Consider the following 16423-nt stretch of genomic DNA (forward strand, 5'->3'; position numbering starts at 1 on the left):
AGGGATATGCTTTTATGGATGAGACTAGATCAGCCAGTGAGAAAGCAGTCCTCCTAGGAGCTTCCTATTGGAGAGCTGCTGCCCCTGTCTGGTAGCTTCCGTACACGGGTACATGGGAGCTAGGCCATTGTGTCCTACTTTGTTCTACACACTGGTTCTAGACCAGCCGCGGGCAAACTACGGCCCACGGGCCAGATCCGGCCCGTTTGAAATGAATAAAACTAAAAAAAAAAAAAAAAAAAAAAAAAGACCGTACCCTTTTATGTAATGATGTTTACTTTGAATTTATATTAGTTCACACAAACACTCCATCCATGCTTTTGTTCCGGTCCTCCGGTCCAGTTTAAGAACCCATTGTGGCCCTCGAGTCAAAAAGTTTGCCCACCCCTGTTCTAGAGGGTCTTTACCACATGACGCATGAGCACACACTGGAGCCCCGCCAATGTGAGCGTGGCACTACTCTATAAGACTCCAGCGTGCCTGTGGGAGCCCTTCTTTATTGGGAAATAAATACAGTCAAAGAGGTGGGCCAGCCAACATGTGTAGTTCTGGGGGCCAAGAGGAAGGCGTCTGACTTGCTCAGAACTCAGATCTCCATGAGCTGGTCATTCCCCACGATCACCTCATTTACTCGTTTGGCTACAAAAGAAAAGAAAAAGGTTGTTTGAGAACTGTCAGCAAAAGATGTCATCTTAAACCCAATTACTTTTAATTCTGTGTTCATAAACATCTATTCCTCTCCCAAGTGGCTCTGCTCTTGGGAATACAACTTGCCAAAGGAGGACAGCATCTTCCCACACAGCAGGAGGGTCTGCTCGATGCACCTGGCTTTCAGGGAGACTGCACAGTAGGGGAAGGAGCAGGGTCTTAAAGGATGAATAGAGTTTTCTCAGGCAGTGTATCAAAGGGAAGGCACTCCAGGCCACTAGAACATGAAACACGTAGGAAAGGAAAACATGAAATACTGTGGTGTGGCCTGGGGATAGGGAATAGGGGAAAAGAGTGAGGAGAAATGAGACTAAATGGTTAAATGGAGATATCCAAAGGAAAAAGGGAGTTGCCTCATCTGTAACATAGAAATAATAGCATCAACTATATAGGGTTGTTGCGAGGACTTAATGAGTTAAAGAATCATTGAGGGGAGGGAGAAAATGGCAGAGGTATTAACTGACGGGTCCTGTGCCTTGTCCTGGAGCAGATAAGGGTAAGCAGCTGAAATGGGTAACATACAGCCCGAATAGGCAGAGGATATTCAGCTGAGAGACAGTCTGCAGCCAGGAAAGACAGAGAACTCCCAGAAAAAAAAGGACGGTTGGAGACTGCGGCTGAAACCACGCCCGGTGCGCCATCTTGAGTGGCTGTTACCGGCATCCAGAGATCAGCTACTAACCTGGAAACAAGGGATCTCAAGCAGCATGACTGCGTGAACTCAGAGGAGCACTGCTTCTTCTCACGGAAAGGTTAGACTTCCCCTAAAGGTGCAGTTTGCAACTCAGGTTGGAGAGAGGACTACGCGTGTGCGGGGCAAAATCTGCGCCCCACAGAGTCTGCGGCCTTTGGGACCAGCATGACCCGCGACTGGGGAAGGGGCCCCACAGGGCTGCTGGCAGAAGGGAACACTAAAAATAAGCCCATAGCTGGACTGGATGCAAAAAAGCAGCCTCGGATTTTGCCAGCCTGCCAGCTGCTTGGTGCCAAGGGGCGAGTGGGCGCACGGAGACTGCGCACAGACCTGGAAGGTGGAGGCTTGCAAATTCGCACAACGTATCAGGCTCTTGTTGTTACAGTTCCCCTTAGATCCGTGCATTTGATTATTAAACCCAGTGCATGGGATTCCCCAGTGGGGGTCATGCGCAGAGCCTGTAGGGGAAAGTTCTTTTTGGGGAGCCTGCGAAACAGAGAGGGGAGTAACGATTAAAGAACCATCTCTGGGCAGTGGACTTTCCCAAACCAGTTTCAAATACCATAGAGAAAATAAACCCTACTGATAGAGAGGACTTATAGCCTGGGAGGTCAATCCAGACACACTGCCACCCAGAGGCAGAGCCACGAACTGTCTCTTCTGTGATCACAAATAAAGGCAGTCTGGTAAACAAATACAACCTGCCTTAAATCAGGACTGTGGTTTACAGCACGGAGGGACAGTGTATGGCAGGGAAATTCAACACTATCCTGAATGCCTGGCAGGACTAAGGCGTGCCAAAAAGAAGAGTAGAAGATCTGAAGCACCTTCACTACTGCACATTTTTATCTTTTTTTTTTTTTAATTCTTTTTTCACCATTTCATTAAGAACCTATTTTATTATTTTTTTCATCACCTGATTTTACCTTTTTAATTACTACATTTTTTTTAACCAGTATTATTGCTATCTTTTTACTATTTTTTCAAGTGTAATTTTATTTTTTTTCTTTATTTTATTTTGGGAATAGTGTTCTACACTGTATTTTCATAGTTCCTTTAATATCATTTCTCTCAATCTCACCTTTACCCTTAAGCCAAAACTCTCTTCCTCACTTTCCCCCTTTTGTTGTCCTGTTTCTCTTACCCTATTCCTGCTTTAGATTTTCCCGATTCCTTCTTTTTACCCACTGTCTAAATTTCACCCTACTTATATATCTAATTTCCAATCCCTTGCTCTAAATCCATATACACCTCTCTTATCTTTCTTCACTATCCAATTTTTTTTTTCTCTCTTTCTCTGTCGTTTTGCTAGTGTTTGCTTGATTTTGAGTATAGTGGGTTTTTTTTATGCTTGTTTGGGAGATTGTTTTGTTTTTCATTTTTCTGTTTTGCTTATTTTTTCTTTCTCTGGTTATTTTTGTGCTTCTGTTTTCCCTAGCCTCACTTGATATTATTGGTTGTTTCTAGTGTGCATTCATCTCCAGGGAGCTATTGCTGGAATTTGTTGGGATTAGTGGCGGTTCTATAGGAGTTTTCTCCTCATATAAATAGTCTCTTCCCCTCTTCTATTTCATTCTCTCTTTTCGCTCTTTTTTTTAATTCTCTTTCCCCCCCTCCTTTTTCCCAATTTCATTTTCGCACTCCTCCCCCCCCCTACTTTTCTTTTCTTTTTTCTCTTTTATCTTTTTCTCTTCTTTCTTCTTATCCCCTAATTCTCTTAATTCAGGTGGTCACCTTTATTTGGGGTTATTAATATCGTGAATATATTTGTGTTTAGTGCCTGGTACGTGGTGCCTTGTTGTGTTGTATTTTGTGCCTTTAAATCAACACAGCAGATCTAAGCAGCAGCAGCCTCCTGAACACCACACCCTCTGTCTGAGGAACAGCAGCTGTACATGAAGCCTCCCCCCACCAGCCAGAAGAACCACCACAGCTGTGAACAGCACCCACCAGAGGAGCTGCTGCCAACTGAGGAGCAGCTGCCACCGCAACCGCCCGAAGAGCAACCACAGCCCAAGGAGCCACGGCCACCCAGGGAGCAGCCACTGAATGACTCAGCGTCTAGATATGTCAGTGAGATCAAACATGGGTAGACAGAGAAACCCCCAAAGGAAAGAAAAGGACTCGCCAGAGAAGCAGCTAAGTGATACAGAGGCATGCAACATGACAGAAAAAGAATTCAGAATAAGGGTCCTAGAGTGCATAAACCGGATGGAGGAAAAAGTCAACAACTTATGCAAGAAGCAAGAAGAGTCAGATGAAAAAATCAATAACATATGCAAGAAGCTAGAAGAAACAAATGAAAAAATCAACAACTTAAGTCCCAAGAAGAAATGAAGAGCAATATAGCTGCAATAAAAAACACCATTGAAAGTATCAACAGTAGACTAGGAGAAGCGGAGGACCGAATTAGTGAATTAGAAGACAAGGAAGCAAAACACACCTAAACTGTACTGAAATTGGAGAAAAAAATTAAAAGACAGGAGGAGAGCCTAAGGGAGCTTTGGGACAACATGAAACGAAACAACATACGAATAATGGGGTGCCAGAACAACAGAAAGATGAACAAGGATTAGAAAACCTATTCGAAGAAATAATATCAGAAAACTTCCCTGAGGTGGGGAAGAAAAAAGTCACACAAGCCCAGAGAGTCCCAAACAAGGTGAACCCAAAAAGACCCACACCAAGACACATCATAATTACCATGGCAAATGTTCAGGACAAAGAGAGAATCCTACAGGCTGCAAGAGAGAGACAGAAAGTTACATACAAGGGATCTCCCATTAGATTATCAAATGATTTCTCAACAGAAACACATCAGGCCAGAAAAGAATGGATGGAAATTTACAAAGTGATGCAAAGCAAAGGACTGAATCCAAGAATACTCTATCCAGCAAGGCTATCATTCAAAATTGAAGGGGAAATAAGAAGCTTCACAGACAAAAAAAGGCTAAGGGAGTTTATCACCACCAAGCCAGCAATGCAAGAAATGCTAAAGGGACTGGTGTAAAAAGAAGAAATAAAAAGCTCAAAAAGAAAACAGCCACACAAAAAAAGAAATGGCTACAAACAAGTACCTTTCAATAATAACTTTAAACGTAAACGGACTAAATGCTCCAACCAAAAGACATAGAGTGGCTGAATGGATAAAAAAACATGACCCATACATATGCTGTCTACAAGAGACCCACCTCATTAGAAGGGACTCAGACAGACTGAAAGTGAAGGGATGGAAAAATATCTTCCAGGCAAATGGAAAGGAAAAGAAAGCTGGGGTAGCAATACTTATATCGGACAAAACAGACCTCAAAGTGAAGGCCATAACAAGAGATAAGGAAGGCCACTTCATAATACTAAAGGGATCAATACAACAAGAAGATATAACCCTGGTAAACATATATGCACCCAATGCAGGAGCACCCAAATTCATAAAAAAACTCCTGGAAGATATCAAAGGAGAGATCGACAACAATACAATCATAGTAGGGGTCTTTAATACACCACTGACATCACTGGATAAGTCCTCTAGACAAACAATCAGCAAAGAAACAGCAATCCTAAATGACTCACTAGATCAGATGGACTTAATAGACATCTTCAGAACACTTCACCCCAAAGCCGCGGAATATACATTCTACTCAAGTGCTCATGGGACAGATTAAAAAATAGACCACATATTGGGTCACAAGCTAAGTATCCCCAAATTCAAGAAGATTGAAATCATAAAAAGCATCTTCTCAGACCACGATGGCATAATATTAGAAATAAACTACAATAAAAACAACCCAAAATACTCAAACACTTGGAAGCTGAATAGCATGTTATTAAATATTGATTGGGTTACCAATGAGATCAAAGAAGAAATTAAAAACATCCTGGAAACTAATGACAATGAAAACACAACAATCCAAAACCTATGGGACACAATGAAAGCAGTCCTGAGAGGGAAGTTTCTAGCTCTACAGGCCTATCTCAAAAAACAAGAAAAAATGATAGTAAATCATCTAACTCTACAACTCAAAGAATTAGAAAGAGAGCAACAAGAAAACCCCAGAGTGAGCAGAAGGAAGGAGATAATAAAGATTAGAGCAGAAATAAATGACATAGAGACCAAAAAAACAATATAGAAAATCAATGAAACCAAGAGCTGGTTCTTTGAAAGGATAAACAAGATTGACAAACCTCTAGCCAGACTCACCAAGAAGCAAAGAGAGAGGACCCAAATAAACAAAATCAGAAACGATAGAGGCGAAATAACAACAGACCCCACAGAAATACAAATGATTGTTAAAAAATACTATGGACAGCTCTACTCCAACAAACTAGACAACCTGGAGGAAATGGACAAATTCCTAGAAAAATACAACATTCCAACACTCAATCAGGAAGAATCTAAAAATCTCAATAGGCCAATAACTATGGAAGAAATTGAAGCAGTCATCAAAAAGCTTCCAGCAAACAAAAGCCCAGGACCAGATGGCTTCACAGTGGAGTTTTACCAAACATTCAAGGAAGAACTAAAACCTATCCTCCTCAGACTACTACAAAAAATCCAAGAGGAAGGAACACTTCCAAGCTCATTCTATGAAGCCAGCATCACCCTAATACCAAAACCAGGTAAAGACAACACAATGAAAGAGAATTACAGGCCAATATCCCTCATGAACATAGATGCCAAAATCCTCAACAAAATCTTAGCAAATCGGATCCAGCAGTACATCAGAAAGATCATACACCATGACCAAGTAGGATTTATCCCAGGGATGCAAGGATGGTACAATATCCGCAAATCAATAAACGTGATACATCACATAAACAAATTGAAAGAAAAAAACCACATGGTCATATCAATTGATGCAGAAAAAGCATTTGACAAAATCCAACACCCATTTTTGATAAAAACTCTCAGCAAGGCGGGAGTAGAAGGATCATACCTCAACATAATAAAAGCCATATATGACAGGCCCACAGCCAACATCATACTCAATGGACAAAAACTAACACCATTTCCCCTAAGAACAGGAACAAGACAGGGATGCCCACTCTCACCACTCCTGTTCAACATAGTACTGGAAGTATTAGCCATTGCAATTAGGCAAGAAGAAGAAATAAAAGGCATCCAAATTGGAAAAGAGGAAGTAAAACTGTCCTTATTCGCAGACGACATGATATTATACATACAAAACCCTAGAGACTCCATCAAAAAGCTACTAGACTTAATACATGAATTTGGCAATGTAGCAGGATACAAAATTAACCCCAAGAAATCTGAGGGATTTCTATACACCAATAGTGAACTTTCAGAAAGAGAGATTATAAAAACAATCCCATTTATCATCGCACCAAAAAAATTAAGCTACCTAGGAATAAACTTAACTAAAGAGGTAAAAGACCTCTACTCAGAAAACTACAGGACGTTGAAAAAAGAGATAGAGGAAGACATAAACAGATGGAAGAACATACCGTGTTCGTGGATTGGTAGAATCAACATCATTAAAATGTCCATACTACCCAAAGCAATCTATAAATTCAACGCACTTCCCATTAAAATACCAACAGCATACTTCACAGATCTAGAACGAACTCTCCAAAAATTCATCTGGAATAAAAAAAGACCCCGAATAGCTGCAGCAATCCTGAGAAAGAACAAAGTAGGTGGGATCTCAATACCAGATATCAAGTATTACAAAGCCACTGTTCTCAAAACTGCCTGGTACTGGCACAAGAACAGGCATATAGATCAATGGAATAGAATAGAGAGCCCAGAAATCGGCCCGAACCAATATGCTCAATTAATATTCGACAAAGGAGGCAACAACATACAATGGAGCCAAGATAGTCTCTTCAATAAATGGTGCTGGGAAAATTGGACAGATATATGCAAGAAAATGAAACTAGATCACCAACTTACACCATACACAAAAATAAACTCAAAATGGATAAAGGACTTAAATGTACGACAGGAAACCATAAAAATTCTAGAAGAATCCAAAGGCAACAAAATCTCAGACATATGCCGAAGCAATTTCTTCACTGATACAGCTCCTAGGGCACTTGAAACTAAAGAGAAAATGAACAAATGGGACTACATCAAAATAAAAAGCTTCTGCACAGCAAAAGAAACCATCAACAAAACAACGAGAAAACCCACTGTGTGGGAAAACATATTTGCCAATGTCATATCTGATAAGGGCCTAATCTCCAAAATTTATAGGGAACTCATACAACTTAACAAAAGGAAGATAAACAATCCAATCAAAAAATGGGCAAAGGACCTAAATAGACACCTTTCAAAAGAGGACATTCAGAAAGCCAAGAGACATATGAAAACATGCTCAAAGTCACTAATCATCCGAGAGATGCAAATCAAAACAACAATGAGGTACCATCTCACACCTGTCAGACTGGCTATCATCAACAAATCAACAAACGACAAGTGCTGGAGAGGATGTGGAGAAAAAGGAACCCTCATGCACTGCTGGTGGGAATGCAGACTGGAGCAGCCACTATGGAAGACAGTATGGAGTTTACTCAAAAAACTAAAAATGGAACTCCCATTTGACCCTGTGATCCCACTTCTAGGAATATATCCCAAGAAACCAGAAACACCAATCAGAAAGGATATATGCACCCATATGTTCATAGCAGCACAATTCACCATAGCTAAGATCTGGAAACAGCCTAAGTGCCCATCAGTAGATGAATGGATTAGAAAACTGTGGTACATCTACATGATGGAATAGTATGCTGCTGTAAAAAAGAAGGAACTCTTACCATTTGCCACGGCATGGATGGAACTGGAGAGCATTATGCTAAGTGAAATAAGCCAGTCAATGAAGGAAAAATACCACATGATCTCACTCATTCATGGATAATAGAGACCATTATAAACTTTTGAACAATAATAGATACAGAGGCAGAGCTGCCTCAAACAGATTGTCAAACTGCAGCGGGAAGGCCGGGGAGGGTTGGGGGGCAGGAGGGAGGGGGGTAAGAGATCAACCGAAGGACTTGTATGCATGCATATAAGCATAACCAATGGACATAAGACACTGGGGGGTAGGGGAGGCCAGGGGATTGTCAAGGGCGGGGGGGGGGGGGGAAGGACACATATGTAATACCCTTTGTAATACTTTAAGCAATAACAACAACAACAAAAATGAATCATTGAGTGCTCCATAAATAGTGGCCACTGTTATTTTCATAGAGTCCAAACCCATAAACCCCTCCATGACCTGACTCTTGCTACCTCTTTAGCCCCATCTTCCACCGTTTTCCCTTTGTACCTAAAGCCACACTATTTTATAGCTCTAGATCTCAGCACATGCTGTTCCAACATGCCTTTCTTCCCCATCACACTCTTATCCCAAATGCCCTCATCAATCACCTTCACTATGTGATTAATGCCTTCCCGCCTGAGCTGTCCATTTTCTGCTTTGTGAGAACATCCTATCTAATACCTGTCTCTATCTCTATATCATTATTTCGTTCTCCTCTACCTCACTGTAAGGCTCTTGAGGGCTGGGGCAGTGTATTTATGCTCATACCCCAGTGTTTAACACAGCTACTGGCACATGAAGGATTTCAGAGATTTGGGATAATGACAAGGATAGGGTATGTAAGTGGAGAGCTAAAGTTGAAAGGAAGTGAAGGTTGGTGGAAAAGTTAAGGAACTTATGAAGCTAAATTATGAAGTTGGATGTTTCACTGATGAATATGTTTAAGTCGTCCAAGATGTTTGGAAAAAAAGAGGGAGGGAAGAGGAATACTGTGAATCCTCAATATATTTATAGAAGTGCCCTGAAGCTGATCAGTGGTGTGATGAAAGGTAAGATGAGGGTTAGCTTTAAAAAAAATTTTTTTAAAAATTGATTTCAGAGGGGAGAGGGAGAGATAGAAACATAAATGATGAGAGAGAATCACTGATTGGCTGCCTCCCACATGCCCCCCACTGGGGATGGAGCATGCAACCCGGGCATGTGCCCTGATTGGGAATTGAACCGAGACCTTCTGGTTCATAGGTCAACACTCAACCACTGAGCCACGCTGGTCAGGCTGTATTTATTTCTTTACTCATTTGTCTCCCTATAATAGATTATGAGCATCTAGACAGCAAGAGGCAAGTCTTATTCATCTTTATAGATACCCTCCTAGAGCCTAGAATAAGTAGGCTGTAACTCTTTGTTGAATGTGTGGGTTTTTGGGGGGTTAAGTGAGAGTATAGATCAGGGGTGGGCAAACTTTTTGACTCGAGGGCCACAATGGGTTCTTAAACTGGACCGGAGGGCCGGAACAAAAGCATGGATGGAGTGTTTGTGTGAACTAATATAAATTCAAAGTAAACATCATTACATAAAAGGGTACGGTCTTTTTTTTTTTTTTTTAGTTTTATTCATTTCAAACGGGCGGATCCGGCCCGCGGGCCGTAGTTTGCCCACGGCTGGTCTAGATGTAGGGGAAAAACCCCCACATGTATAGAAGAGAAGGCCTCCAATCTCCTTCTCAAAGAGAATTTAATTGGCACGTCTGGTGCAGTAGAGCAACGGTGCTTGGGGATCCTGAATCCTCAGGCCTATTTCTCTAACTTTCTCCAGTGGGAAGAAAAACCTAGGTCTGCATCTTTCACAAAGTTTGCTGTTATGCCACCGCATTGGACAGGGGCAATCTCATGTGAGAAGAAAAGGACAGGAAAGAGAGGAAGAAAAGGTAACAGTACAGGAAAGGAAAGAGCTTGAGTCATACAGACTTGAATTCTAATGTGACTTTGAGCAAACTGTTCCAGTGTTTGGGCTTTAGTTTCCTCACTAAGTTGTGGAGGTTCAGTAGGATAACTGATGTAAAGAGCCCAGCACAGTGCTCTGATAAGTGTTAAACAGACATTGCAGACTGGGTCTGGGTCTGGTCTGTGTACTTGTGCCCTGGGTGGTGCTCCTTTTTGGGCTTCAGTGAGAGGAATGGGGAGGAGACCCAGACAGTGCTCAGGCTGCCAGATTCCCTAGGGCTGGGCTGGTCTTGGAGTGTGACTGTCGATCAGGCTCCACTGTTAAAATAAGACTGACCAGAAAAAAAACAAAGGAGATGCTGTTCTAGTTAGCTTCCTAGGGCACCTCCAAAGGCTCCACTTTACCCTTTATTCCTCTATAGCCACGCGTCAGCCTCATCTGCTTATATCCAGACTCGGACATTTGCTCTTCCTTCATCCAGTCTCTTCTTAGTCTCCAGGGACACTGGGCTGTTCTGAAGACAGTCCCAGCTCCAACTAACATTCTTCTTGGCCCTCAGTGCTCCAGACCAGAGGGGCTAATTATCTGCTTGGCTGGGGCAGACAAAGCCTTTTGTGCTCTGTCAGACTCTAAACACCTGAGCCTTCACAGGTTCGCCCTCCCTACTCTACACTCTGCCCTCTGGTCTGCTCTTAGCCTGGGGGTAGGAGAAGAGAGAGACTAGATCTGGTATTTTCGGGGTTGATGTATTTTCATGGAGATTCAGTAAAGGTGGGGGGAACCTGTAGGGGAGCAACGAGCAGTTCTAGCTCTGCTTGGCCAGGGTCGGAAGCAGGCTCAGTACACACAATAGAAAAGTTCTGGGCTAGAATCAGGTTGGGAAGATCTCAAAGGTAAGAGTACAAGGGAGGATGGTAAGTTGGGGAAAAATCAATGGGATAGAAGGGAATGACAAGTCACCTATGAAGAGCTGCACTTCTGGGAAGCTAGGAAGGATTCCTATTAGCCAGGACCTGATCTATGCACCCACGAGGTCTACTTTCATGGCCAAAAGACTGATCACTGTGGTCACAGGGAAGAGACCCAAGTTCTCTCACTGACAGTGATAAGAGACTCAGAGTCTCATCAGTCTCCCAGGTTTTGACTTTGTTGGTTATAGCTTTCTACTGGCTTAAGCAGAAAGAAGGTCAAACTTGGCTACCAGGATTTTTGTCAGAAATAATCTCATTAACTGAGCATGATGGGGTTGGGTGAGAAAAGCCAGAACTGTTAGAGAATAGTTTGTTCTGGTAATGTTAGAATAGAGTAGAGCCTGCCAGTGTGGCTCAGTGGTTGAATATCAACCAAGGAACCAAGAGGTCTCTGCTCGATTCCTAGTTGGGGTACAGGCCTGGGTTGTGGGCTTGATCCCCAGTGGGGGGCATGCAGAAGCACAGGCAATCGATGAATTTTCTCTCTCTTCAATGTTTCTATCTCTCTCTTCCTTCCTCTCTCTCTAAAAATCAATAAAAAAGCATATGAAAAATTAGAATAAGGTAGAGAGGCTTACACTGGGTTATGAGAGTCACATTTTTGGTAAAAGACTGTTATAGATGTAGTGACTCTGATATACAAGTGATTGGAATTTGGAGAGGGGGCATTACTTATGAGGATGAATGTTTTTTCCTGAAAAACCCTCCATGTGAGGAAGACCAACTGGGGATTTTGCCATCTATTAAGCTCTTTGCTGGTGAAGACCTGAGTTATTGATGTTTGTCTGGGTCATCCATATTAACAGGTCTTGAGTGCGGCACTGATGGCTAGGAATTTGCTTTATCCATACAGTTCAGCCTCAAAGAAAAGTGATAGTGGGAACAGGTGATTGGCCAGAAGTCCTTGTAGCAGGACGGCACTGTTAGATGTACAGATCCCCCAGAAAGTGTTGGGGTTCTCTACTTTAGAGTCTAGATAACTTCCCTGGTCACCTCTCCTTCAGGAGAACCAGTAAGGAGTCTCCTTGCTAAAAAACGGGCACAGAGTGTTAGTTAGTGTCAGAAAGCCCCCAAGACAATGAAGCAGCCCTATGCTCCTTGATAGGAGATGCCCTGCCTCAGGCCCTCAGTACCTGGCATTCATGCATTCTGCACATGGAATAAAAAGGGTCCTTGCAACCTAAAAGGAAGGAGTACCATCACTTTGTTGGAAATGGGGAGGAGAAGCAGCAGAAACTGTGAAATTCCAGGTTCCAGCACACAAGAAAGGAGGGACCTCTAGGGTGCTGGCAAATGGAGTTCACTCATTCAAATAAGCCTATAGAGTAAACTCTTTTTAAAAACAACAAAAGGAAGCAGCTCCTGGCTCCAGGAGGGACTGAAAGAAGAAAGCGCTGGGGGATGTTTCTACTTTTTATTGAGCAGGAGATAGTTTACAAAGACAAAGAGGCAGGAAGGAGGTGGAAGAAACACTATGTGGGGGTCACAAACCCAAACAAGAGAACAAACCACAGAGAAATACAATGAGGAGCGGGGAGGGGCCAGGATGACAAAGCAGCTCCACAGACCAGATGAACAGCGGGCCCCTTCCAAGGCCTTCCACGGAGTCAGAGAAAAGGCTGGGGCTCTGAATCCTATTTTAAAGAAACAACCAACAGGTCCCAGCTGTCCAAGAAACAAGTTTCTCTGAAACCTCAGGGTAGGCTCATATGTTGAGCAGGAGGAAAGAGCGAGGACCCGAGGTTCCTGAAGATTACAAAAAGCTTGTATGTGAAGGCCAAATACATTTTTCCTATTGGTCCAGGAAAGAGGGACTAAAAGGAGAAATGGGGTATCATTGATCAAATTCTGCTGGGCAAGCCAGGAGTGGCTTCTTCCTTTTTTTTTTTTTTTAGAGAGAGAGAGAATGGAAGGGAGGGAGGAGGACAGGAAGAGAGAGAGGGAGACGGAGAGAAACATCGATGTGAATGAGACACATTGACTGGTTGCCTCCTGCATGGCGCCAGGGATCAAATCTGAAACCCAGGTATATGCTCTTGACTGGGAATAGAACCCATGACCCTTGTGGGTTGATGCTCTAAATACTGAGCACACCAGCCAGGGCTCCTTTGGCCTATTTTTTAAAAAATCCTCACCCGAGGATATTTTTCCATTGATTTTTTAGAGAGTGGAAGAGAGAGGGAAAGACAGAGAGAAATATCGATGTAAGAGATACACATCGATTGGTTGCCTCCTGCACAAGCCCAACCAGGGCCTGGGCTGGGGAGGAGCCTGCAACCAAGGTACATGCCCTTGACTGGAATCGAACCCCAGATCCTTTGGTCTGCAGGCCAACACTCTATCCACTGAGCCAAACTGGCTAGGGCTCCTTTGGCCTTTCTAAAGGGTATCTGGCAATAATTCAGGCTGGAGACCCTGTTTTGTTATCTACTGGTTAGGCATCTTGGGTAAATTTCACTTTTCAGTCTCAGCTTCCACTTCACCAAATGGGTCAATAACGAATCTTATTCAGAGAGCTTCTGTAAGAATCCAGTAAGACAGTGAATGTGAGAACATTTTAAAGCTTTAAACAACAGTTATAGGCCCACAGCATTCCAGGAGGGCAGTGCCATCCATGCTTTCAGAGTTGGCGTTTCAGCTGCTGTCCAGCCCTCTTACCTGGGCTCATATCTGTGGTGCTGCTGCTGACCAAAACTCCTGCTCAAAGGTTTTCTGGGGAGACGCTGGGTGGAGTCTGTCTGCCAGTAATAGAACTAAAAATATCGGCCTTCCTTGCAGCTAGAACATAGGCATATGACACTGGCTTGGCTTATCAGGTGCAGCCACCCCAAATCTTGGGCTGGAAACTAGTGATACAAAGAAGTAGGAACTAGGCAGCATCCACTTTGGAGTTGCTGGGTGGTTGGAGAGCTATTCCAGTGTTCAGTGAGATGGCAGCAGTGTCTACATCAGAATGGTTTGGGGTATAAATCTTTGCTATAGTCCATGTTCTAAGCTTAATTTGGCAGCCATTGTAGAGCTGTGAGCTAGTTTCTCTTCAATGAATTAAATTTAAAAAAATCCTCACCTGAGGAGATTTTTCCATTGATTTTTAGAGTGGAAGGGAGGAGGAGAGACACAGAGAGAAACATCAATGAGAGAGAGACACATGGATTGGTTACCACCCCCCCAGCGCCCCCCCGCCCCCCATGCAACCCTGTCGCATGCACCCCGACCAGAGCTGGGAATGGAGCCTACAACCGAGGTACATGCCCTTAACCAGAATCGAACCCGGGACCCTTCAGTCTGCAGGCTGATGCTGTACCCACTGCGCCAAACCAGCTAGGGCTACGTTTTTAAAATATGTTTTTATTGATCTTTAGAGAGAGAGGAAATGATAGAAACATCAATGAGAGGGAAATATCATCTATAGGCTGCCTCCTGCATACTCCTGGGGATCAAGCCTGAAACCCGGGTATGTGCCTTGACTGGGAATCAAACCAATGACATCTTGATTTATGGGTCAATCCTCAACCACTGAGCCACACTGGCTGGGCTGGTATGTTTTACATTTTTTTTAAAAGATAATTATTTATTGTTGAAAGTATTACATATGTCTCCTTCCCCCTGCATTGCCCCCCTCTAGTCTGTCCCCACCTCCTGCCCCAGGACCTCACCCATTGTCTGTCTCCAAGGGCCATGCATATATGCATTATCCTTGGTTGATTACTTCCCATGCTTTAATTTTTTTTTTAATATATTTTATTGATTTTTTACAGAGAGGAAGGGAGAGAGATAGAGAGCTAGAAACATCGATGAGAGAGAAACATCGATCAGCTGCCTCCTGCACATCTCCTACTGGGGATATGCCCGCAACCCAGGTACATGCCCTTGACCGGAATCGAACCCGGGACCCTTCAGTCCGCAGGCCGACGCTCTATCCACTGAGCCAAACCGGTTTCGGCGCTTTAATTTTTTTGATACATGTATGAGTTTATCTGTAAGATAAATTCCTGAAAATGGAACTGTTAAGCCAAATTTAAAAAAATTTGACAATGATGTTAATCCCCCTGCATGAGCAGCTTTACCAGTTTATGTCCTCACCTCTGATGTATGCATGTGCTTGTTCCCCAATCCTCACCAGCACTGAGCACCATCTGTGCTGGTGTGATAGGTAAAAAGTGGCATCTATGACTGTAATTTGGGTTTTGTTTACCTTTGGCTTCAATCCTCTGGCCACTTCCAATTAGGCAGTCCTTGATGTCTGCTCCCTTCTCGATCACAGCATTGTTGCAGATGACACTGCCCTGGATGTTGCTTCTGTAACACAGTAGCCAAGTCAGGAAGTGTTTATGGCTCTCATCACCACCCTCACCACTATGGGCTGGGGGTTCTGGCTCCTCCACAGGCTAGGAGTAGCTGGTCACTCCAGTTAATGACTACATGCCTGAACTTATTACTAGAAGCAGAATGGCTCAGCTGGGTCAAGGGAGGACCTGGCTTTAGGGAAGTCCAGAGTTTGGATATGCTCACAATGACCTTCTCCTTAAAAGCCCGAAAAGAGCACACTCTGACTTCAGTTCTTTAGGCACCCCAGAAATAAACTCCACCCAATATTTCCTCCTTTATTTGGGGGTGGAAGCTGGTGCTGGTCCCTGGGCTGACTCATCCCTCCGCCTCTCATCTGGGAATATATACACCAAGATTCATTTGATATATTTGCAGCTCAGATCCTGCAATTTTCCTAGGAGATCAGCTATGGAAAATAGTGGGTGCCCCACAGCTCTCATCACAGACTCTGGTTAAACCATACCCATTTAGGAAAAAACGGATGCTTTTCAAACCAGCTCCATGCCACATTAAAGACTACTCCAGATCCTCAAGCCACACTCTCAAGAGTAGCAACACTTGCTCTTAACATTTAAATGTGTTTAAAGAGCATCTTCCTGGCTCCTGAAATCTTCACTAGCATTAATTCATACCTACTCTATGCCAGGTGCTATGCTAAATACTTATGTATATTACAGGAGTGACAAATCTAGCCATTAATCAGAAAAATCACCTGGGCAGTGTTAAAAATAGCAATCAAAACCACTCTCCATGTCTGGGCCCCCATCAATCTATTTGGTAGGTCTAGAATGAAGGGCCTTATGCATTTAATTAGGGGGAAAAATGCTTCCTAGATGATTGTGGGAGTATCATTTTTACCTCAGATGTAGTAAAAATAATAACCACATTTTGTAGATAAGGCAACAGAGATGTTAAACCATTTACCCAAAACCACATAACTACCAAGTAGCAGATCAAATCTAGGTTTGCCTGACTCCAGAATCCATACATTTAACCAT

At 43.2% G+C, this 16423-nt stretch overlaps 1 protein-coding gene across 3 annotated transcripts in view; it reads right to left on the reverse strand.

The window, feature by feature from the left end:
- Positions 1-477: 477 nt before the first annotated feature.
- EIF2B3 (eukaryotic translation initiation factor 2B subunit gamma) overlaps positions 478-16423 on the reverse strand; it is a 107903-nt gene continuing 91957 nt past the window's right edge. For all 3 annotated transcript variants that reach the window (XM_059689959.1, XM_059689960.1, XM_059689961.1), the window contains exons 11-12: positions 15292-15395; positions 478-639 (exon numbers count right to left, since the gene is read on the reverse strand). In XM_059689959.1, coding sequence (XP_059545942.1) covers positions 587-639; positions 15292-15395 — 157 coding nt within the window. In that variant the 3' untranslated portion in view covers positions 478-586. The remainder of the gene's footprint in view (positions 640-15291; positions 15396-16423) is intronic.

Source organism: Myotis daubentonii, chromosome 3 (assembly GCF_963259705.1).
Source record: "Myotis daubentonii chromosome 3, mMyoDau2.1, whole genome shotgun sequence".
NCBI lineage: Eukaryota > Metazoa > Chordata > Mammalia > Chiroptera > Vespertilionidae > Myotis > Myotis daubentonii.